This window comes from Molothrus ater, chromosome 18 (assembly GCF_012460135.2).
Source record: "Molothrus ater isolate BHLD 08-10-18 breed brown headed cowbird chromosome 18, BPBGC_Mater_1.1, whole genome shotgun sequence".
Classification (NCBI taxonomy): Eukaryota; Metazoa; Chordata; class Aves; order Passeriformes; family Icteridae; genus Molothrus; species Molothrus ater.
Genome location: NC_050495.2, coordinates 3,800,259 through 3,825,001, shown reverse-complemented (window position 1 = coordinate 3,825,001; position 24,743 = coordinate 3,800,259). Strand labels below are relative to the sequence as shown.

The window sequence follows — 24,743 nt, the reverse complement described above, 5'->3', positions numbered from 1 at the left end:
AGCACAAAAACCTCTGCTTGAGAGGGCTGTGGCAGTGCGCACCTGGATCCAAACGCACACCCACCCCACGGCTTCTCTCCCTGCTGCCTTTTCGCTGCCTTCAGCCGCTCTCTTGTCCTTATTTCCCCGGCGCCAGCAGCGCTGCTGTCCCGGGGGCGCGGAGCTCCCGTGCGCGCTGCCCGCTCCCCGCACGCTGTCGGAGCCCCCGCCCGCCCCCGAGCGCTGCCGCTCCGCCGGTGGCCCCGGGCAGCGGGGCGGGGCGAGCCGAGCCCCCGGCGGCGGCCGTCGCGCCGTCACGTGGCTCCGCAGCTCCGCTCCCTCCGCGCTCCGCCATGGCTGCGGCGGCTGCCGCCGGCTCGGTGCTGCTCTGCCTGCTCGGCCTGGTTCTGCCCGGCGGCAGCACGCTGCACACCAAGGGCTCCGTGCCGCTCGACACCATCACCTTCTACAAGGTACGGCGCTGGGGGCCCGCCGGAGCGCTCGGGGGGCGGTTGTGGGGCCGCACCGGGCCGTGTATCCCCGCGGCCGGCGGCAGCCCCGGGGCCCGGGAGGAAGGCGGGGGGCGCGGCGGGGCCGCGGGCACGGGGTCGCTGCCGCCGCCGCCACCGGCGCGGGGAGCGCTCGGTGCTGGCGGAGCGGCCGCGCCGCAGCCAATGGGAGCGCGGCGGCCGCAGCTCTCAGCCAATGGGAGCGCGGCGGCCGCGGCCGGCAGCCAATCGGCGCGGTCCAAGTGGAGCCGAGCCGCGGGGTCCGGCCCGGCGCTACCGGCGGTACCGGCGCGGGGAGGTGCGGCCGCAGCCGCCGCTCCTCGGCCGGGCTGTGCTGTGTGTGCCGCTGAGGGACGGCAGCACCGTGCGGGGATGGAGCCGGGGCCGTGGGTGCGCGCTGCTTGGGTTCCACTTGTTTATCAAACAGCAACAGGCTTTCTTTTTTTTTTTTTTTTAACCGTTTTTTTTTCCCTTCACTAAATCACTTTGCAAGGACGGAATCTGCCCCGGGCCCTGTGCGCTCCCCACCGGGACACCGACCGCTCGGCAGGCCAGGACCGAGCCTGCAGCCACCTGTGCATGCAGATGTTGTGCAGTGCCTGAGCAGGGCTGGCAGAGCGCTGTGTAGGTGGGGAGCTGTGGTGCAACCTCAACCTGTTCGCGAGAACAAAAAGATTTTGCAAGGTCTTCCATTGCAGGGAGGGGAAAATTCCCCAGGGGGTGACAGAGTCCATTGCCAAACTAATTGGAAAAGGCATCGTCTGAGCAGAGCAAGGTTGAAGTGAAAAGGAATCAATTAAATGTGAATTCTCCATTTCACATACCAGTACAACAGCTCCAGCATCTGCACGGCCTCCCTGTGCCTCCTCCCAGCCAAGAGTGCAGCTTTCATGCTGGGACACTTCAGAATGACATTACATTTGGCCTCTCTCCTCCTCATGTCCCACTGGACAATGTTTTAGCTGATCTTCTTCCGAGATGACAGTCAGATTTACAATAAGCAAATCTTATAATTAAAGGCATTAGCAGATCCCCCAAACCTACCACGTACTATCTTTGTGATCTGGTGCAGGAATACAGACACCCAAAGCTCAGTCTTTCCTCCACACAACAGTGAGTCATTTCTGAAAGGCCATAATTATATAAAATTTCCATTCTCCTCTGCATCTCCCCATTGCACAGGAAAAAAGGACAAGCAAAAACAACTTTTGGTGACTTGTACATTGCTCAGACCTGAAATGATCAAGTTTTGTCTTGTCTTTTCCCCTTTTTCTTCTTGTTTTAGGTTATTCCAAAGCATAAGTTTGTCCTTGTGAAGTTTGACACACAATATCCTTATGGTGAGAAACAAGATGAGTTTAAAAAGCTGGCGGAGAGCTCAGGCTCCAGTGAGGATCTGTTGGTGGCTGAAGTGGGAATATCAGGTGAGGAACTCTGAGTACGTGCAAACAGTGTGGGCTGGTGAGGAGGGGATACATTTCAGAGTGATTTCTGCAGGTTCTGAGCAATTCTGGGCGAGGGATGGATGTGAGAGTGGAGCTCCTGCCCCGGCTGAGCCTGGCTGTGCGTGGGAGAGCTGCTTCTCCATCTGGGCTGGGTAATGAGGAGTCAGCCCACGCTGCTGAACTGCTGCCACCTCCTCATCCCCAGCAATTCTTGCCTTTTTTTTTTTTTCCCCCCCTTCTTTCCTGAGAGAAACCTTTTTGTCCCACATGCAGGGAAGAGAGCTCACAGGAATCGTGCTTTAGCCACAATCCTGGCTCAGACAAAGAATATTTGGTGTGGTTAATTCCATGCAGCAAACCCTGGGGCAGCACAGCAAGGGGTTCTTGCACTGTGGCTGCTCTAACTCGATGTGATTGTGACTGGGTTTAAGAGAAAAGGAGTGAAGAATAGATCACTGTCACCTGATGTGCTCTGGCTTTGTGGGTTGAATTAAGAATTTAGGCTTAATTATCAAACTGTGAAGTTTTACCCATTCTGGTATTTCTGAACATATGTGGAATTCTCTAAGTAGCATATTTGAAATGGCTTTGTTTTCTGTCCTCAAGAATAAATATAATTTCTGTAAGATGAGTAAATGTCTTGTAGCTTGGCATGCTGTCAGAACCAAATCATTCTCTGCACACAGACAGGAAAAACTCTTCTTTCACTGTAAAATCAGGTAAAATCAATGGATGGAGGAAAATAAGAGGGAAAAGGGTATTGATTTCCCATAAGGAGGACAGGGTTTATACAAAAGGTCCTGACAATGTCTTACACTCTCACAGTCACAGCAAAACACCTTTAAAGTCTTTTTCTTTGGAAAAGCCACTGAATGTTTGCCTTGCACAAATGATTTTATGAGGTGTTTTTTATTTCAGTGTGCAGCATTTCCTTGGAACAGGCTCTCCAGAGAATGGTCAGGGCCCCAAGGCTGCCAGAGCTCAGGAAATATTTGGAATTTTGGGGTGTCCTGAGCAGGACTGGAAGCTGGACTTGGTGATCCTTGTGGGTCCCTCCCAGCTCAGGATATTTCCATGACTCTGTGATTTCCTGGCAGACAGGTTATGAGGACATGTTGAAGCTCTGCCTGCAAATATTTGTGTGGGAGGGAATCCTAATTTAATTTTTGATTAACTGTGCTTTTCTGTTTCATTGTCCCTTGACAGATTACGGTGATAAACTGAACACCGAGCTGGGAGAGAAGTACAAGCTGGACAAGGAAAAATTCCCCGTTTTTTACTTGTTCCAGGATGGTGACTTTAAAAATCCTTTACTTTATGGTGGTGAGATCAAGGCTGGGGCTATTCAGCGCTGGCTGAAGAGTAATGGCATCTACCTGGGGATGCCAGGCTGCCTGAAGGAGTATGATGTGCTGGCCAGCAAATTTATGAGCACCACAGAGAAATCTGATCGCCAGGCCCTCCTGAAAAAGGGCCAGGAGAATTTAGGAAAAGCAAAAGAAACCGAGAAGAAGTCAGCAGAGCAATACTTGAAAATTATGAGCAAGATCTTGGAGCAGGGAGAGGAGTTTGCTGCTAACGAAGTTGTCCGAATCACAAAGCTGATCGAGAAGAACAAGATGAGTGATGGAAAGAAGGAGGAGCTCCAGAAAAGCCTCAACATCCTCGCTTCTTTCCGGAAGAAGAATAGTGAAAAAGATGAGCTCTGATGTGTTGGAGAACTCTTCTACAAGCTGTGAAACATTGTCAAGAGTCCTAAGCAGTTCTCCTTAATGCAAGCAAACTTCCCGCTGACTTCAAGAGGGCAGCAGATCTCCTTCTGGGATTCTCCGTTTGGAAGAGGAAGAGGAAGACATTCCTTAAAAACACAGTATTGTAAATGTTGGGAAAATCACCTAAGAGCAAGACACAGCAAGTATTGTGTAATGCTATCCAATAACAGTGTTTAAGCAGACAACAAAAAAAAAAAAAAGCTCTAGATTGGCGCCAGAAGCTTATTCCTGGTGGTTTTTACAGCTGTTCCCTGGCTAACAAATAACAAAATTCAGTCTCTCATTCCATCTTACATGCTGGAAAAGGTACAGATTGGGTGCCCTCTACATCCCCACCTTTCCCTGTCTGTAATATCCTTGGGTTTTATGCTTGTTAATCTACCCCTCACACTCCTTGTGTTGTCCCACTTTGGTTCTAAGTCTTGTTCTTACCTGTTGTTGACTAAGAGACTCAGAGCTTCCTTTTTCTGCCTTTCATGGCTTCTGTCCCTGTTTGTTTTGGATATCAGCCAAATGCTGGCAGTGAAGACAGTTCACGGCTTGCCCCTCATTTTCTGTCCAGAGGAGCCATTTCATCAAATGTTCTCCCAAAATCCTTTGTGATACCTTGACACAGTGAAGTGAGTTCTGAGCAAGGGCAGAGTCTCCTTGAGGTGCTATTACACTCAGTCTCACCAGTTTGTGCAAAAAAAAATCGGGTTTTCAGAGGTAAATTTGGATGAGGATTTTTACACCTGAAGAGGTGTTTTACCTGTCCAAGCTTCATGAACAAAATGTTTTTCTAGCCTCCAGAAACAATTGACACTCTCAAACTAAAGCCTCATCAGTGTTCGGTAGCTCTGAATATTTGAAAATTAGGTCTTGTAAGAGGAAGCAGAAGTATTTGTGTCCCTAGAAGCCACATCTGTGTTATTTAAAAGGAGCTGCCTGGCCCAAGGATCAGGTCAGTCCTCAGAACTGTGCAGTTCACACTCTGTGGAATTCGGATGCCTCTGGAAGATGCTGAAGCCCTGGTCAGGGTGACAGAGTTGAAAAGAGAAACACCAGTGAGTTTTACCTTAAAAGTATGCTTTAAACAAAACTGATTCCTGTAGGAGCTTTGCTGCCTTTTGAATCTTGGGGTGGGTACAAGGAGCAGATGTTGCTGCGAGATAAAATGTATTAATAATGCTATAATAAAAAAAAAAAAATCCACTTCAGAGCTGCTTCTTAAACCACTATAGAGGAACTATAGTGATCAGAGGGGAGGCTTTGACGGCTGAAGCGAGGTGAGGGGAGCTGAGGGCGGCCCAGCGCTCTCTCCCCCCTCAGGAGCGGCAGAGGAGGGACCCCGGCAGGGCGGGCAGTCCTTGGGAGCGCTGGGTGATGTGTCCCGCCTGGCTCAGCCCCGGAGACCCTGAGGGAATCGTCTCCTGAGGGGAGCCGTTCTCTAAGCACTGAGGGAACGAACTATTCCCCGGGACTCTGAAGGGAGCAGCCCCTGATAGGATCAGCACTTGAGGGGGCCGTGCCCTGGATCTGTGAAGGGAGCGGTCCCCGGGATCTCTGAGGGGAGCAGCCCGCGGGATTCTGAGGGAGCGGTACCCAGTCTCTCGGAGGAGCAGCCCCCGGGATTCTGAAGGAGCGGTACCCGGTCTCTCGGAGGAGCAGCCCCCGGGACCCTGAAGGAGCCGTGCTCGGGCTCCCTGAGGGGAGCTGCCCCCTCAGAGGCGCCGCTCGCTCCCCGAGGCGCCTTCCCGCCCCCGGGCGCTGGTGACGTCACGGAGGGGCGGGGCCGAGGCTCCGCAGGGTCGCCCCAGGGCGGCTCCGTGAGGGGAGCCCGGGGCGGCGGTGACCGGAGCGAGCCCACCCACCGGGGCTCGGCCGGTTCTGCCCCCGGAGGGATGCGTGGGACGCCGGTGCCCGGGACGCCAATCCCGCTGTTTGCCCAGGGCTTCTGTCCCCTCAGCCCCTCTCTGCCACCGGGCGCTCCCCGCAGCCGGCCCCGCCGGCGGGGGCCGGGCGCGGTGCGGCCCCGGGGCGGAGCGCGGGCGGCGCCCGCAGCCCCGGAGCGGTGCGGCGGCGGCGGCGGTACCCATGGCCCTGCCGGCGGAGGCGGACCGGCTGGATGGGGGCTGGCAGGAGGTGAGCGAGCCCCGCCGGCACCGGGACCCTTAAGGACAGCGGCTGTCCCGTCCCCGGGACCTCGCTGTGCGCGTCTCTTCTGTTCCATCCCCTCACGGTCCTGCCCCAGCCCTGCGCCCCGCTCCGTGCTCGGCGGCACCGGCAGCGTTGCACGATCCTCCCCCGCTCGGTGCTGCTTATTCCTTTTCGGGACCCCGCTGTCCCCAGTCCCCGGTCCGTGCTGCCCCTCCGCGGAACCCCGCGGTCCCTGGTGCCTGTTCCCGGTCCGTGCTGCCCGTTCTTCTCCGGGACCCGCCACTCCACCTTGCCAGGTCCGCGCTGCCCGCTCCTATCCCGATCCCGGTCCTTGTCCTTCCTCCCCGCGCTCCCGGTCCCCGGTCCGAGCTGCCCGCTCCTCCTGGGACCCCGTGTCACCTGAGCTCCCTCCCGTCCTTCTCCCCAGGTCTACTCTGCGCTCCAGTGGATCCAGTTCACCATGGCCATGCTCAGGTACGACACGCTGCCCAGAGAGTTACTATCCTGAAGATTATTTTACCCAGAAAAGCAAAAAAAGAGAACTCGCGTCTCCCAGCGAGGCAGACGCGCTCCTGTTCCAACCTGTGATTTGTTTTCTCAGCGTTGTAGGTTCCAGCTCAATTATTGCCTACGCCGTCTTCCAAAACGCAGTGCGGTCCCCCGAGGTAAGGTCTGAGCTTCCTTCTCCCTCCCTAAGCTGTGGTGTCAGTCCCTGCAGGTGGGTCACACCTTTAGCACAGACCCTCCCCTAGGAGTAGCTGCAGGTCTCAGGGTTATGTGGTTAAACCTTGTTTAATAGCTGGGAGGCAAAAGGCTTGCTAAGAATTGGGCTCTTTGTCTTGGTAGGAGGTGAAAGGACTGACCTTGAACCTGTGCTTCTGCAGGGAGAAGCAGGCTCCTGCAGCTTTCTGCTGCTCCAGGAAAGTCCTCCAGTTGTTCCTGGGAGCAGGGATTTCTTGGTGTGCCTTCCTCAGTGGGGCCAAACTCCTGGGGGGCTGAGGAGTTGTGCACAAAGGTGCTGGAGTGCAAATTGGAGCTGCCTCTGCAGCAATGCTTTTATAAGTGCTGGTTTTTTGGCTGTCTCTGAGGAGTTTCTCTGGGCAGGTGTGCTACTAAAACTGACCCCACAGCCTCCATCCCATCCTGCTAGGCTTGGGTGTCCACACACAGTCCCTCTGTCTGTCCAGGACTTCCTGGGGGCAGTGAGCCAAGCTGATCCCTGTGAAGCTGGGATTTGCTGTCCAGGGTTTGCAGGCTCAGCCTGACCTGTGGACCATGCAGAAAGTCAGAGGAGCTGGCAGCAGCTGTATTTGTCCTTCCTTCATCTTCATATTCTTTGTACATTGTGGATTCGATCTGCAGCCCAGAGAACGGGACTTTCAGGGAATTCCTGGAGCTACCCCTGGAGAAGCAAGGAATGCAGGAAACTGACACATTGTTGGATGACACGGTGGGAAGGAGAACAGGATTCCATGTTTGCAGGGCAAAACTGTCCTGCTTACAACAGTCAGGACCTTGCTCCCAGCCAACCTCCTGGAAATGCTGTGAATAAACTGTGGAGCTCTCCATGCATCCCCAGGGAAGAATGGGAATTCACCTTAGAAGAAGGCTGGGACTTCACCTTTAGAGCTGGGATGGAAAACCTGCTTGAGCTTGTGCTGCTCAAGGTACACATCAAAGCCTCCTTCGACCACATCTGCACCTGGAAGGCTCCAGATGTGATTCCTGCTGGGGTCCTCTCCCTGGAATGGTGTGGAGCAGGGGTTGGCAGTGTCCCGCTGTGACTCAGCAGCCTCATCCTGCTGGCTCCCATGGCCTGGTTGCTCAGGAGCCCTTCTGCTCTCAGTCATGTGATGGGGCTGTGGCCTGGGAGCTGCTCATGAGCCACTCATGGCTCCAGGTCAACAATGGGCCCTTCCTGCTCCAGAGGGTCCAGATGTTTCTGCTCAGATTATTTCTGCAAATCCGGATAGGAGGGCTGGATGCCAGCTGGAGGGACTGGTTTGCATCAGCCTTCCAGGCTCCTCTGCTGCCAGGGGAGATCTGGGTTTCAAAAGTGACAAAATCTCCATTAACTTCCCCATAGTCTTGTCCTCATGTCTCGGGTCTGAAGTGGAAGTTTGTAAACAAAAGGGTTGGAAGTGATCCATATCAAGGCTAGCCACAAACAGATTATTCCCTGAGTCATGAGGACCCACAGAAAAACATTTAAAAATAAAACAGCTCTGGAGGCTGGGAGGAGAAGGATCTTAGAAACACTTCCCTTCCTGCCCCCAACCTCAGAAATCCAATATTGCATTCTTGAAGCTCGCTTTCTGTCTCTATGGGGTCAATAAAACCCTTCAGCCTGAGGTAAATCATTCAGAAGAGGTGGTGACAAGCAAGGAAGAGCGCTCAGCTCAACACATTTGAGGAAGAATTCTCAGCTCAACAGGTTTGAGGAAGAAACCTCAGCTCAGCAGGTTTGAGGAAGAGCCTTCAGCTCAGCATGTGCCTGGGCCATGGCCACAGAGCCCAATCCCCGTGTGTGCTGCAGCTGGAGCTGCCAGGATGTAAATCATTACATCTTTGCAGTCCCTTCCTCTATTTTATAAATACCAGTGGTTATTTTTTTCCCCTTTTTCAAGCCAGAGCCACACGTGCCCCTGTGTCACCTACTTCTTTATCCAAAACAGCTCCTGGACCCACCAGCAGTGCCTTGCTCCAAGGGCTCTTGTGCTGGAGAGAGGTCACCTGTTTGATTGCAAAAGTGCCTTCTTTGCTTATTTTAGATCTGTTTGGTTTAACCTGCCTTGATCACAAACTGGACAGTGCCCCCAGCCTGTCGTGCCAAGGCTTCATTTCTGCACCAGTGAGGAAAAGCCTGGTTAAAAAAAAAAGGCATTTATAGATGAAATCAAATTAAAATTAACTGCAGGTCTTTGTGCCTTGTGCTCCTTCACGCCCTAAGGACAAATCTGGCTCAATCAGATCTGCCTTAACTCTTATCAGACTTCCTAAGCTGTCTCTCACTGCACATGGGAACAAGGATAACACAATGTGAAGGGTGCCATACATTTACTTCCAGGACAATACTGAGGCAAATCTCACCAAAAACTCGGCTCCATGAAAAGAAATACCAAATCAAAGCCTGCTGAAGCATTTCCATGCTGTGTTTGGCATTAGAATTTTCTGTAGGGAAAGAAAAACACCACAATTTTCTCTCCTGGATGCTGAAAATGAGATACCAAAGGATTTAATTAAGGATGTAGGTAATTAGGCTGCTTTTCCAGAGTCTCTGCTCTCCCACTAACAAAGAAAATGTCGGCCAGAATTTTTGCACAAATGTTTTCCTGCAGTGTTTACAGTCCTGGCCAGTGTGTGCAAACTGGAAATGGGCTGGAAGCTGTTGTTAAAGGAGACATGACTGCTTTCCAGCAAGATGCAGCAAAAGTGGCTCCCAGTGGAAATTAATGCAGCTTGTAAAATAAACCCAACCTTAGTCATCAGCTGAAATGACATGGAACACTTAGAAAAATGTTTGTTTCAAGTCATTCCAGAGCTGAGGAAGGGTTTGTGTTTACTGGAAGTTTGATTTCTATGTGAGTTTATTTAAAACACGATGTCTCTTCTCCCTGCCTACCTGTCCTGTTCTGCAAAACTGTAAAATAGTGGACATTTGGGATATTTTCTGTAAGTTTTGATGCTGCTCTTGTGGCAGAAGTGGTGGCTGGAGTAGGGAATGTGCACTGGAACAGCTCCTGAGAGCACAGTGTGGAATTTCCCTGTCTCACCAGAAGAGCTGGGAGGTGGCAGTGTTCAGATAACACCGGATAACCTGGCACTGATGTCTGAGCACAATTAATCTTTCTGCTATAATTGGTGTAGGAGTTTTAAAGGACTGAAAACAAGGATGATATTCAGGAGTACAGCCTGAAAAGTTTTCATCTGGTAACTTTTCTTTGAACTTGCTTGGCTTTTAAAGTAAAGGAGACTTTTTTTATTGGAGCTCTCAAGGTTTGCTGCAGATGAATTGACTGGTCTCAGAAATGCTGTCACAGTGCTTCCCTGAGGGTAGAACCATCCCTCCACAAAGTGCCACTTATGCCCCACTTCCCCTCAATTAAAGTTTTCAAAATAACTTTGTAGTGAGGTTTTTGTACTGAAAAACTTTTCTCACCTACAGAAAAACCTTTGGAAGGCTGTATTAAATATCTTTATGTCTGATAAGGAGGTAAAACTGCAGCTGGGGGGTGGGAGGGCTGTGACTCCACTCACACCTGCTGAGATTTTCCCTTTTCCCTTTTCCAGGTGCGTCCACTTTTCTACCTGAGCCTCTCAGACCTGCTCCTGGGCCTGTGCTGGCTGGCTGGGGCCCTGCTCCACAGCTCACCCACCTCCCAGCAAGACCTCATCTGCTACAACCTGCAGGCCACGGGACAGGTGAGTGGCCTTGGCACCACATTCCATAATTAGCCTTGTAATTTGTCATAATTAACCTCGCTGGTGATCAGAGCGTGGCCGTGGGGGCTGTTTCTCTTGGCTTTATGTGGAAAAGGGAGATCATGGCACTGGGGTTTGGGATCCTCTGGTGTGTGAGAGGAGGACAAGGTGGGATTTTGTGGTTGCTTGTGTGAAATGAGCAGATGGGACTCGATCTCTCTCCTGTTGGATCCGTGCCCATGGATCTCTGCTCTCACATTGCAGCTTTTCTACTTCTCTTTGTGCTTCCTCCAGCCTGGGCAGGAACAGACACATTCTGTGACTTGCTCGAGCTCAGACTTAAATTGCTCACATGAACATCCCAGTTCTTGCTCTTCCCAAGGATCAGCACAAGCTCAGCCTGTGTCCCATTGACTCAGCTGATTCCTGTGCTGGGGACCAGTTGCATTAGGCTGGGTGTTCTCCTGACAGTTTGCTGTTGCCTCACCCAGTTCCCAGTTCAACACCAGCCCTTGGAAATCTCAGCTCTCAAAAATCTGAACATGGAGGTTCATAAATGATCTCTGGAATTAATTTTTTTTGCTTTTAAAGGATATGGCTGGGAAGAGCAAGGGGCTTTTGGAAGCTTTGATGTGTGGGCTCAGGCAGCTCCCTGGGAGCATGGTGACACCCACAACTGGGAACTGAATGTCCTCATGGAACAGCAGCATCCAAAGCTGGAAAGGATCTCCATGTGCCTCAGAGAGGGCAGAGAAGCAGCTGCAGGTGCAGGATGGAATTGTTCCTGCTGCTGTGTGTCTGGGGATGGGCTCCTGCAGCCCAGGGTTGTTTCAGCAGCTGTTTTGGGGGTACAGATGTGTTGCTGAGGGTGGTGAGAGCAGCTGTTCTACTCCAGGCTCATCTCTGGTCCCTCCAGCCCTACTGGCTCCACAGTATGTTCATGTGGAGAGAAACAGAGAGGTTTGGGTAACTTGGCCCCTTGGGAATGATGCAGAATGACAGCAAAGATGGTGATGGTAAATGGGAAAATGAGGAGAGCTTGGGAGAGGCTTTCAGAGCTGGAAGGTGGAAGGAGCAAAGCAGGACTGAGGCTGTTCCTGAGCTGTTTCCCTTGCCTGGGGGACAGTTCTTTCAGCTGGTGTGATATTTTTATGATGGCCTGGAGGCAATTTGCCCTGCTAGAGGAGAAATAATTTGGCTGTGGAAAATATGCCCATAATTTCTCAGCTCCCTTGCGCTTCTGGCTCTTTTCTGCCCTCACTTTTCCAGCCTGTGGCTTCTCAGGGACACCAGCACAGGATGGGACAAGGTGGGGGCTTTGTTGTTCATGCTGGGTGGGCAGAGCTGGCCTTGGGCCAGGACAGGGCTTGTGCTGGGCTGTGCAGAGTCACACCCTGACCTCAGCCAGTGTCCCCTGGCTCCTCTCCTGTGTGTCACCACCAGTCCCCACAGCACAGGGACTGCCTGGGTGGCAGAGCCGGATTGTGCCTGGCAAGAGCTGTGGCTGCTGTTTGCTCTGGGAGAAATTAAAACAAACTGAGCCCTTGCCATAGCAACCTTTCCCCCAGGGCACCCCGTGACAGTGCAGGACCTCCTCAGCCAGCACCCTGCAGTGCCCTTGAGAGGTGGGAACACCTTCTGCGTAAGAAGGAGCCCGTAACAGGTTGGACCAGCAAATTCTGCAGAGCAGGAGGGATCTGGGAGCTGATGGAATGAGTAAATAAATGTCTCACTGTGCTGCTGGGTGTCACACAAACACCTGGGGCCTCTCTGCACACCAGCAACCAGAAGGTGTCAGATGAGCCGAGGTGAGGACGGGCAGGGGCAGCCCAGCAGTGGAATTTGCAGCCCTTGGAGAGGCTCACACTGGAGTCCTTGTGATGTCTCAAGGCACTGCCTTAGACAATATTTTGCTTTATTCAGGCTGTTTGCCATTATTTGTCATCACAGGCTGATGTTGTAGTGGATGGAGCTGCCCAGTGTCCAAACTGTATCATAAAGAAGGAGATTGTTTTGTTTCTTGGATTTTCCCTCTTGCAGCCCCAGAGCTTTGATTGATATGAATGTAAATACTGCTCCCTTTACTGTCCTGCACTGCAATAATGAAGTCCAGAATAGATATTGTGGTTTTAATTGCACAACTCCCCCACGTTCTTCCAGTTCAGTTCCAGTGGCACTAATAATGTCCTGGCAGGCTCTGCTCATGCTGGGCAGCACAATGGGAGCCACACAAGTGGGATAATGAGGGATTCTTGTGTCTCTGCTTTATCTCCTCATGGCCAGTGCTGCAGCACTGTCCCCAGCCCCAAAGCTGGGGCTCAGGAAAGCAGAATTCCCTTCCCTTCCCTTCCTGCTGGCACCTTCACAAGGGGCATTTGGGTCTCTGTCCCAGAAGGCAGCACTGACATTTCATGAGCCTCTCCCAGGCGTCCTGAAGTGCAAGAGAATGATCCTTGTGGGCTGTTTTGGCCTTCTCTGGAAGTAGTTGGAAAAGGGTAACAACCCCTCATTAAAACTCATTTAATGAGCTGGAAAGTCACTGTAGTGTTCCTGTGGCAGCCCTTGGACTCAGCCTCTTGAGCCAGCCAAGAGCATTCACAACCTCAGTGAAGGAGGCCAAGTTTGTTTAGTGACCACTTTCCCAGCCGTGGATGATACCAGGGTGGCAAACCTGTGCTCCTTATCTTTTTGGCAAAGGATAGCAAAGCCACAATTAAAAAAAAAAAAAAATTCCCTTGTCCAGCCCTTCCTCTTTGCCACTGTAGTTTGTGTTTCCTGTGACAAACACAGCACATGCATGTACATGGTCTGATTAGGCAACCTGGAGTAAGCATGAGTTTGGAAACAAATTTGATCAAGATTTGGGGAGGTTTATAGGAAGTTTTAGATAATTAGACTCATGTCAAGCTGGAATCAAAGGCTATGAAACTCTCAGTGTGCTGCTCTATCTTTTCTCCTTTTTCCCATGGAGGAAGAAAAGGGGTTTTGGGATGTTAACTCAGGCTGAGGGCAGAGAATATCTGCCCTCACATTCCTCTTGAAATATCCAATTGTTTTCTGTTTCCGTGAATTCTCTGTGTAGTGAGCTTATTATGCAAGAAGGAAATCTAAATGTCACATCTGTGCTGTGTTTCCTAATGGAGATGGAATTGAGAAGGTCCAAGTGCCTCTGAAACCCTCATTGCCAGGCTCTGAGCCAAAAAAAATGAGCCAGATCACAAAAATGTTTATTTCTAAGACAGTCCTGCTGTCATTAGTTCTCCTGTCTGAGGCCAAAGTGAAGCTGCTTTTGTGTGGTTTAAGGTGGGAATTTCCAACCTGGCTCAGCCCCTGTGCTCAGACCCTCACCTTTGGCAGGTGTTCATCATCCTGCCTCTGCTCCATGGGATTTGGGAGGAGCTAAACATGCTCCAGGAGTTGTTATTGTTATGCTCCAGGAATTGTTATTCCAGGACTGAAATGCTGGTTTTATCTCTCAGATATTCTACGTGGCCTCTTTTCTCTACACTGTCAACTACACCTGGCACCTGTACATGGACCTCAAGGTGAAATACAACCAGAACCTCTGCAGGGTGCCCCCCCAGGTGAGTGGGACTGATATGGGACTGGTGTAAAGGCTGGGAACCCAGGGACAAGGACACAACACTCAGGAAAAACCTCCCTGCATTGCAGGCTGAGCAAATACTTCACACACCCCGTGACCAAAATCTCTCCTTGCAGTTAATTCCTCCCTCACACCCAAACAGGGAGGATGGGGAGGCACCACCACTGCCATGACCAGGCTGGGGAATATCCCAGGTACTCCTGCAAGATGGCACGTTCCTTCTGCAGCTCTTCCCAACAAACCCATCAGCCCCACTGCCCTGCACAGCTTTCCCAGACATTTGCTGTGCACAGCAAATTTTGTATCCCAGATATTCCATCTGAAAGTTTAGGCTGGGCAACCCCTCCCTCAGCTGCTGAAATCCTCCGTGGAAGCTGATTCCTGTGAACCAGGGAGTGTGCAGAAATAATTTTAATGAAGATTTTTGGATTTTGCAGGTTGTAGATTATGCAAGTTGTGTTGGCCGAATAGCAACGATCTTGTCAAGGTAAGATTTCATTCTCCCTGGCACAGGGTGTGGATTTGGTGAGGGTTAATTCTCCCTGGCACAGGGTGTGGGTTTGGTGAGGGTTAATTCTCCCTGGCACAGGGTGTGGGTTTGATAAGAGTTAACTCTCCCTGGCACAGGGTGTGGGTTTGGTAAGAGTTAATTCTCCTTGGCACAGGGTGTGGATTTGGTGAGACTTAATTCTCCCTAGTGGGAGAGTGTGGATTTGGCAAACTGCAGTGTGCCTATCCCTGCTTCCTACTTGTTTTGAAGCAAGTTTTACTAAAAAAGCTGTAAAGCTCATCATTAACAGCAGAGTGATCTCATGAATGCAGAGTAAGAGGTTTTTTTCAACCAAGTTAATGATAACTTTATTAACTGGATGTGGTTTTCCAGAAGGTTTCCCTTTACCAATGATTAGCCCTCACAAATGAAAGCCCCAACACTGGTGAAGCTGATAAAATACTTTTCCATAGCAGTGCCAATAAAAACAACTTTAAAGTGCTCTGTAGTGATGGGAGAAAAACCGAGCAGTGCAATAACCATGTCTGTGCTGTCCTTTCTCCTCTCAGCCTGATCCCTCTCCTCCTCATGGTGCCGGTGTTCTGCCTGGGCAACAGCAGTAACTGCTACCAGAACTTCAGCCAGAAGCACGGGTGAGCTTCCTGCCTCGCTGTGGCACAGCCCCAGGGCTGCCCTGCTGGGGTGGGCAGGAGCTCAGGCTGTCCCCTGTGTCCCCAGGTGTCTCCTGATGCACACGGAGGTGGCCGAGCCCCCCGGCGAGCCGCAGGGCCTGAGCGGCTCCGTTTGCCGCGCGATGCATTTCTACGGCGTCGGCGTCTTCCTCGTCTCCTTCCTTGTCAGCTTCGTGGCCATCCTGGTAAGACTGGTGCTTGTGGAGCCTTGGAGGGTTCCAGAGGCTGGGCAATTCTGGAATGGTTTGGGTGGGAAGGCATCTTTGAGCTCATCCAGTGTCGCTCTCTGCCATGGGCAGGGACACCTTCCACTGTCCCAGGTTGCTCTAGGACCTGTCCAGCCTGGCCTTGGACACTTCCAGGGATCCAGGGGCAGCCACAGCTTCTCTGGGAAGGATTTCCTCCCAATATCCCATCTAAACCTGCTCTCAGTTTTCAATCCTTTCCTCCCTGTCTGCTCACTCCGTGCTCTTGGTAAATAGGGCAGGGGAATAACTGTGTGGTGCTGCCTCCCTTTTAGAAGGGGTGGTAGGGGAGGGAAAATACCACTGTGCCTCCAGATAAATCCATCTGGAGTCCTGTGTTCTGTCAACCCATCCCAGAAATATTCAGCAGGAATTCAAAGGCTTGGAGCTTGGCAGAAGAGATCACCCCCTGCATGGGTCAGCAAGAGGCGATTTACAGTTGGACTCCATGATCTTAGAGATCTTTTCCAGCCTAAGCAATTTACTGATTCTGAAATAAATTCAGAGTCTTCAGTTTAGAAAAGGCCTTATGCAAAACAACACCTCCCACAGGATTTCAGTGCTGTGTGAAAAGGCTGGATAGACTGGGATCCATCCTAGATGAACCCAGCAGATCACAGCCTGTACAATAGCATCTGCCTGCTCTTTTCCAGGTTATCCTGAGTCAGGCCCGAGGGCTGTACAAGAGGTTTGTGAACTCCACAGGGTTCCTGGGGGATCAGCAGTGGGCCATGATTAAGATGGTGGAACAAAGGGTGGTTTTTTACCCCATTGCCTTCTTCTGCTGCTGGGCCCCAGGTGAGCAGAGAGTTCCTCCCACAGCATCCCCCTGTGGAACCCCAGGGAGGTAGGGTTAACTTCACCCTCTCATCCATCCCTTTCCACAGCTGTCCTCCTTGGAATGCTGAAATTGGCAGCTTCAACAACCAGCAAAATCTACATGGCTCTGCTGATCCTGCAGGTAAATGTCTGCCCCTGCAGCCTCCTGCCTCCTCACCTTGAGTCTCCTGCCCTGCATCCCTGCTGAATGCAGCTGGGCAAGGATCTCTGCTGTGTGAACCCAAGTCTGATTTGTGCTTTTGACTGGCAAACATCTTGGTTTGGTGGTTTATGTTTTTCACAGGCATGAGAAGGTGTCAGTACCCAAAATCCCAACAGTTAAGTAGTGAACAGGGTGCTGGGTGGATGTTTGGACTTGGTGACCTCAAAGGTCTTATCCAACCTCAGTGATTCTGTGGTCATGGAAATGGCAGCAAATAGGACTAGAAAGGATCCCCAGAAATTTGTTTTGTTTTCCCTACGTCCCTAAATCTCCAGATGTTATTCCTTAATAACACTTGTCCAGCTCCTTCTTGTGTCTGATGCAGAAGTTAGACATTTTATTAAATTATATCTATATAGTCATAGATTTATACTATATATACTATAGTTATAATTATCTAGATATGTTATTATATTTATTTAATATATAAACATACATAAAATATATTCTCTATTTGTACAGCATTTCTATTTAGATATTCATTAAATATCCAATTTCTATCTAAAATCACAGCACAATTTCTCCATCACAGGGAAAATAAAATCCTGCTGGGAGGGGGAAGTTTTCCAGGGCTCCCAGAGCACGGGGATCCCAGAGCTGGGATCCCTCATTCCTCTGTGCTCTCTCCCAGGCTCTCACCGCAGCTTCCCAGGGGCTCCTGAACTGCCTGGTGTACGGCTGGACCCAGCACGCGTTCCTGGCCCTGAAGCGCAGCTCCCACCGGGACGTGGACACGCAGACTCCGCTCCTGCGCTCCCAGAAGAAATTCTACTCCAGCACAGCCCCGTCCGGCCCGCCCGAACCCGCAGGCTCCTCCTCCACCCTGCTCTGAGGCAGCTGCAGCCCTGCCTGCAAGGAGAGAGGCAGAGTCCTTCCAGCTCCTCGTTCTCCAGAGCCGGAATGGAGCTGTCCCCGCGGGGCTGGCAGAGCCAGGCGCTCAGTGGACACAGTTATTTATTTAATGGATTCTTTCAGCGTGGTAAATCTTTAGTCCAGACTTTCTTCTCCTGGAAATATCCCTAGAAATGTAGCAAACCCCATGTAAAGGCTCAGAGACCCGGTCCAGCTCCATGGAGGTTGAGCAGAGGATGTTTTACTTTGGTTTATTTCTCCAAGTTGTTGCCTTTACAAATTAACAGAAATCAAAATGAGTATTTGTCAATCTCTGCCTTTTAATTCACTCTTAACCATGAGAATTTGCACCACCCTAAGAACCAAGTGCAGGGAGTGAAGAATTGCAAAGGACAAAAGCTGCCTGGAATTTCTGCACATTTCCCTTTCCTTCTTCCTGCCAACTCCTGCCCAGCCACAATACTCCCCAAAATCAGCTGCTTCGACCCTGTGGAGCATCGCTCATGAACCAGGTGAGCAGGACTTTGTCTGAATCTCTCTTTGCATTTCCAGACATTCACATGAATTATTTACTGAGGCCCCACCATTCTATAGGAAATAAACCAGGTCTTAAGCTGTGTTAAAAACAACTCTTTACCTTTACATGCTTTATTTTCCAACAGTTGTTTCAATTTTTTCTCCTAGAGTTTTTCCAAGTTCATTTGCCTGGGTAATTCCCACTTGCTGTGGACTCCCAATTTTGTTGCATTGATCATTTCAGGCTCTGTGGGTTTTTCTTTTCCTACGGCTTTGATAACTTCAAAGACGCAGCAGCAGCGGCGGGACCGGGGCCAGCACCTGCCCCGCTGGGTCGGCAAAGGGGGCGAGGGGAACGTTGGGGGGGGGGGGGGGGGGGGCAGGAGCAGCTGCACTCGTGGGGAGCGGCGGGGGCAGGAGGGGGCGGAGTCGCGGTGACGCCGGTGGGCGGGATTGAGGGGCGGGGCCCGCGGTAGCCGGGACAGCCGGGACCGACTGGATGGCAAAGGCGGGGATGGCGGGAGCGGTGGGAGCGGCCGGGGGTTGGCCGGGGGAACGGGAGTCAGAACGGCGAGGGCAGGGGGCGGTGCGGCAGGAGCGAGCAGGACTCTAGGGACCGGAGCCGTGCAGTCCCAAGGGGAGGTGGGGGTGTGTCCGGCTGGAGACTCGCGGCGGAGGGGGGTGGAGCTGCAGGAGGAGCGGAACTCGGCGGGGCGGCTGCTGAGGGCGTCCCCTGTGCGGCAAACAGAGCTCAAGCAGCACCCGGCAAGCTGGGACCGGCTCCCTGGCAGCCATGGCCCGGGGGGAGATACTATTAAACTGCTTTATAAAAACTGTGTCCAAAAGTCTCTGGTAAACACGGCTGAACAGTCAGCATCGGGGAAATTCATTAAAGTCCATTCTAAGAGGATTTTATACCTCCCGTTTCGCTAACTGACTTGGCATGGAACTTCAGAAAGGCTTCAGTTGCTTATAGAGATGTCTGTCGGGGGCAGGGTGAGTTTGTCCTGTGATTGGACCAGTGTGGCACCAGCAGAAGCAGCATCCTCAACCACTGCATTACAGCACTGCCTTTTACCACACTTGCGCTTTACGGCACCTTTTACAACAGTCGGGATTCACAGCACTTTTATGACAGTTTTGCTTTACGGCACCTTTTACGACAGTCGCGCTTTACGGCAGCTTTTACGACAGTCGCGCTTTACGGCACCTTTTACGACAGTTCTGCTTTACGGCTCCTTTTACGACAGTCGCGCTTTACGGCAGCTTTTACGACAGTCGCGCTTTACGGCAGCTTTTACGACAGTCGCGCTTTACGGCAGCTTTTACGACAGTCGCGCTTTACGGCACCTTTTACGACAGTCGCGCTTTACGGCACCTTTTACGACAGTCGCGCTTTACGGCAGCTTTTACGACAGTCGCGCTTTACGGCACCTTTTACGACAGTTCTGCTTTACGGCACCTTTTACGACAGTCGCGCTTTACGGCAGCTTTTACGACAGTCGCGCTTTACGGCACCTTTTACGACAGTCGCGCTTTACGGCACCTTTTACGACAGTTCTGCTTTACGGCACCTTTTACGACAGTCGCGCTTTACGGCACCTTTTACGACAGTCGCGCTTTACGGCACCTTTTACGACAGTCGCGCTTTACGGCACCTTTTACGACAGTTCTGCTTTACGGCACCTTTTACGACAGTCGCGCTTTACGGCACCTTTTACGACAGTCGCGCTTTACGGCAGCTTTTACGACAGTCGCGCTTTACGGCACCTTTTACGACAGTCGCGCTTTACGGCAGCTTTTACGACAGTCGCGCTTTACGGCAGCTTTTACGACAGTCGCGCTTTACGGCACCTTTTGCGACAGTCGCGCTTTACGGCAGCTTTTACGACAGTCGCGCTTTACGGCAGCTTTTACGACAGTCGCGCTTTACGGCGCCTTTTACGACAGTCGCGCTTTACGGCAGCTTTTGCGACAGTCGCGCTTTACGGCACCTTTTACGACAGTCGCGCTTTACGGCACCTTTTGCGACAGTCGCGCTTTACGGCACCTTTTACGACAGTCGCGCTTTACGGCAGCTTTTGCGACAGTCGCGCTTTACGGCACCTTTTGCGACAGTCGCGCTTTACGGCAGCTTTTACGACAGTCGCGCTTTACGGCAGCTTTTACGACAGTCGCGCTTTACGGCAGCTTTTACGACAGTCGCGCTTTACGGCACCTTTTGCGACAGTCGCGCTTTACGGCAGCTTTTACGACAGTCGCGCTTTACGGCACCTTTTGCGACAGTCGCACTTTACGGCTGTTTTGCGACAGTTTTGCTTTACGGCACCTTTTACGACAGTCGCGCTTTACGGCGCCTTTTGCGACAGTCGCGCTTTACGGCACCTTTTGCGACAGTCGCGCTTTACGGCACCTTTTACGACAGTCGCGCTTTACGGCACCTTTTGCGACAGTCGCGCTTTACGGCGCCTTTTGCGACAGTCGCGCTTTACGGCACCTTTTGCGACAGTCGCGCTTTACGGCACCTTTTACGACAGTCGCGCTTTACGGCACCTTTTGCGACAGTCGCGCTTTACGGCACCTTTTACGACAGTCGCGTTTTACGGCAGCTTTTACGACAGTCGCGCTTTACGGCACCTTTTGCGACAGTCGCGCTTTACGGCAGCTTTTACGACAGTCGCGCTTTACGGCACCTTTTGCGACAGTCGCGCTTTACGGCACCTTTTGCGACAGTCGCGCTTTACGGCACCTTTTACGACAGTCGCACTTTACGGCTGTTTTGCGACAGTTTTGCTTTACGGCACCTTTTACGACAGTCGCGCTTTACGGCGCCTTTTGCGACAGTCGCGCTTTACGGCACCTTTTGCGACAGTCGCGCTTTACGGCACCTTTTACGACAGTCGCGCTTTACGGCACCTTTTGCGACAGTCGCGCTTTACGGCACCTTTTACGACAGTCGCGCTTTACGGCAGCTTTTACGACAGTCGCGCTTTACGGCACCTTTTGCGACAGTCGCGCTTTACGGCAGCTTTTACGACAGTCGCGCTTTACGGCACCTTTTGCGACAGTCGCGCTTTACGGCAGCTTTTACGACAGTCGCGCTTTACGGCGCCTTTTACGACAGTCGCGCTTTACGGCAGCCTTTGCGACAGTCGCGCTTTACGGCACCTTTTACGACAGTCGCGCTTTACGGCACCTTTTGCGACAGTCGCGCTTTACGGCAGCTTTTACGACAGTCGCGCTTTACGGCACCTTTTGCGACAGTCGCGCTTTACGGCACCTTTTGCGACAGTCGCGCTTTACGGCACCTTTTACGACAGTCGCACTTTACGGCTGTTTTGCGACAGTTCTGCTTTACGGCACCTTTTACGACAGTCGCGCTTTACGGCACCTTTTACGACAGTCGCGCTTTACGGCAGCTTTTACGACAGTCGCGCTTTACGGCACCTTTTACGACAGTTCTGCTTTACGGCACCTTTTACGACAGTCGCGCTTTACGGCACCTTTTACGACAGTCGCGCTTTACGGCAGCTTTTACGACAGTCGCGCTTTACGGCACCTTTTACGACAGTTTCGCTTTACTGCACCATCCTTTATGGAAATTTTTTGCTACTTTACAGCACTTTACGGTTTTTATTTTGTTTTTCATTTATTTTTAATTAATTTTATTTTTTAATTTTTTTTTAATTTAATTTTTTTCTAATTTTTCTATTTTTAAAGTATTTATTTTATTTTATTAATTTCATTTTTTATTTAATTTTTATTTTTAATATTTCTAATTTTAAAGCTTTTCATTTTATTTTTTTAATTTTATTTTTTATTTAATTTTTATTTTTAATTTTTCTATTTTTAAAGCATTTATTTTATTTTTTTAATTTTATTTTTTATTAAATTTTTTTTGTTTTTCTAATTTTTAAAGTATTTATTTTATTTTTCTAATTTTATTTTTTATTTAATTTTTATTTCTAATTTTTCTATTTTTAAAGCTTTTAATTTTATTTTTCTAATGTTATTTTTTATTTAATTTTTATTTTTAATTTTTCTATTTTTAAAGCATTTATTTTATTTTTTTAATGTTATTTTTTAATCTTTTTTGTTTTTCTATTTTTAATGTATTTATTTTATTTTTCTAATTTTATTTTTTATTTAATTTTTATTTTTAATTTTTCTAATTTTAAAGCATTTATTTTATTTTTCTAATTTTATTTTTTATTTAATTTTTATTTTTAATTTTTCTATTTTTAAAGCATTTATTTTATTTTTTTAATTTTTTTTAAATTTTTTTTTGTTTTTCTATTTTTAAAGTATTTATTTTATTTTTCTAATTTTATTTTTATTTAATTTTTATTTTTCTAATTTTTATTTTTCTGATTTTAAAGCTTTTCATTTTATTTTTCTAATTTTATTTTTTATTTAATTTTTATTTCTAATTTTTCTATTTTTAAATTATTTATTTTATTTTTTTAATTTCATTTTTTATTTAATTTTTATTTCTAATATTTCTATTTCTAATTTTAAAGCTTTTCATTTTATTTTTTTAATTTTATTTTTTATTTAATTTTTATTTCTAATTTTTCTAATTTTAAAGCTTTTAATTTTATTTTTCTAATTTTATTTTTTATTAAATTTTTATTTTTAATTTTTCTATTTTTAAAGCATTTATTTTATTTTTTAATGTTATTTTTTAATTTTTTTTGTATTTCTATTTTTAATGTATTTTATTTTTCTAATTTTATTTTTTAATTTTTATTTTTAATTTTTCTAATTTTAAAGCATTTATTTTATTTTTCTAATTTTACTTTTTTATTAAATTTTTTTTTTTAATTTTTTCTAATTTTAAAGCTTTCCATTTTATTTTTTAAATTTTATTTATTATTTAATTTTTATTTTTAATTTTTCTAATTTTAAAGTATTCATTTTATTTTTCTAATGTTATTTTTATTTAATTTTTATTTTTAATTTTTCTATTTTTAAAGCATTTATTTTATTTTTCTAATTTTATTTTTTATTAAATTTTTATTTTTAATTTTTCTAATTTTAAAGCTTTTCATTTTATTTTTTAAATTTCATTTATTATTTAATTTTTATTTTTAATTTTTCTAATTTTAAAGTATTTATTTTATTTTTCTAATTTTATTTTTTATTTAGTTTTTATTTCTATTTTTTCTATTTTTAAAGCATTTTTTTAAATTTTTTATGTAATTTGTATTTCTAATTTTTCTAAATTTAAAGCATTTATTTTATTTTTCTAATTTTATTAAATTTTTATTTTTAATTTTTCTAATTTTAAAGCTTTTCATTTTATTTTTCTAATTTTATTTTTATTTAATTTTTATTTCTAATTTTCATTTTTCTGATTTTAAAGCTTTTCATTTTATTTTTCTATTTTTTATTTAATTTTTATTTCTAATTTTTCTAATTTTAAAGCTTTTCATTTTATTTTCTAATTTTATTTTTATTTAATTTTTATTTTAATTTTTCTTTTTTTAAAGGTTTTCATTTTATTTTTCTAATTTTATTTTTATTTAATTTTTATTTCGAATATTTCTATTTTTAATGTATTTATTTTATTTTTCGAATTTTATTTTTTATTTAATTTTTATTTTTAATTTTTTTTACGACAGTCGCGCTTTACGGCAGTTTTATGACAGCTGTGCAGAAATATTTCCCTGCTAACGTGTCTGGAAAACTTCTGCCGGAGATGAGGGTGGAGGGAGGGAGGGAGGGAGGGGGACACCCGATCCTTGGGGGACAAAGGTGCCCTGGCCCTGTGCCTGGTCACGGGGACGAGGACAAGGACGTGCTCATGGCTTTGGCTCCTTGGGGGGAACAGGGACTCCCCATTCCAACCCCCCTCCCTGCCCGAGTTAAAATACCAATGCAAGATCATGTAAACAAAGTCATTTTTATTTTAAAAAACACACTGGGGGAAAAAAACCCAAGCAAACATATACAGCAAGGCCACAGCCAGTGTAAATTCACTGGTGATAGTGTCAGCTCAGAGAGAACACCAGAGGAAGGGTAACAAGGATATTCTATAAAAACTGGTGTCATTTCAAAAAAAAACAAAAGGGCTTTTCACTTCCATTAAAGTAATTACAAAGTCAAAGATGGGCTGGAAACCCAGGAGTAGGAAGTCAACACCTCTCCCTCCTGGAAATCCTAACAGTTCTTGCCAACAGTAGGTGGAAACTTGAATTTCCTCCCAAGTGGCAAAGCACAAAGTTCCCTCTTTTAAGATCTTAAAAAGATCTGGAGTAATTTGCAGCTGTCAGTCCCTGAATTGGGAGATGTCAATGAACAAACCTTTGCTGCTGCCCTCAGCAAATACCCCCAGGTCCTTGCTCAGCACAGCTCACCTGTCATCCAGGTGATTCCACACCCGGGAAGAACCTAAAACCTTTTGATTTTCCTGTCTAAATGCCAACAAAAAATTCAAAAGCATTACCAAGGGTCTTGGTCACAGCCTCCCTGTGGCTGAACAGAGGATTTATCCCAAATTCTGAGAACCTGGGGGGGCACCAGAGGGGCTCAGGGCGGGTTCTGGGCTCTTCAGGAAGGGAGGGAGATGTGTGGGAAGAATTGCAAAGGACAAAAGCTGCCTGGAATTTCTGCACATTTCCCTTTCCTTCTTCCTGCCAACTCCTGCCCAGCCACAATACTCCCCAAAATCAGCTGCTTCGACCCTGTGGAGCATCGCTCATGAACCAGGTGAGCAGGACTTTGTCTGAATCTCTCTTTGCATTTCCAGACATTCACATGAATTATTTACTGAGGCCCCACCATTCTATAGGAAATAAACCAGGTCTTAAGCTGTGTTAAAAACAACTCTTTACCTTTACACTCTTTCTTTTCCAACAGCTTCACTTTTTGGGTCCAACCCAAATTTTTCTCATAGCAGGTTAGACAAGAAGAGGAAATACTCCAGCTTTGTGTAATTAACTTACCCAGAGTTTACACAGTTGTGCAAGTCACACAAGGGCCCTGGAGGTTTGGTCAATGACTTATTTTCTCCTACAGAGTCAGACTGAGTGAA

General features: G+C 48.0%; 2 protein-coding genes across 2 annotated transcripts; both read left to right on the top strand.

Annotated features, from left to right (window-relative positions):
• Window positions 1-304: 304 nt before the first annotated feature.
• Window positions 305-4,899, top strand: ERP29 (endoplasmic reticulum protein 29). The gene is made up of 3 exons (XM_036393424.2): window positions 305-452; window positions 1,774-1,912; window positions 3,140-4,899. Exons 1-3 carry the CDS (start codon window positions 333-335, stop codon window positions 3,640-3,642), a joined length of 762 nt encoding a protein of 253 aa, XP_036249317.1. The 5' UTR covers window positions 305-332; the 3' UTR covers window positions 3,643-4,899.
• Window positions 4,900-5,751: 852 nt separating this feature from the next.
• On the top strand, window positions 5,752-17,820 carry TMEM116 (transmembrane protein 116). The gene is made up of 11 exons (XM_036393195.2): window positions 5,752-5,829; window positions 6,272-6,318; window positions 6,446-6,509; window positions 10,135-10,266; window positions 13,746-13,850; window positions 14,308-14,357; window positions 14,930-15,013; window positions 15,099-15,237; window positions 15,951-16,095; window positions 16,185-16,258; window positions 16,971-17,820. The coding sequence occupies exons 1-11, from the start codon at window positions 5,782-5,784 to the stop codon at window positions 17,169-17,171; spliced, it is 1,089 nt and encodes a 362-aa protein (XP_036249088.1). The 5' UTR covers window positions 5,752-5,781; the 3' UTR covers window positions 17,172-17,820.
• Window positions 17,821-24,743: the final 6,923 nt, after the last annotated feature.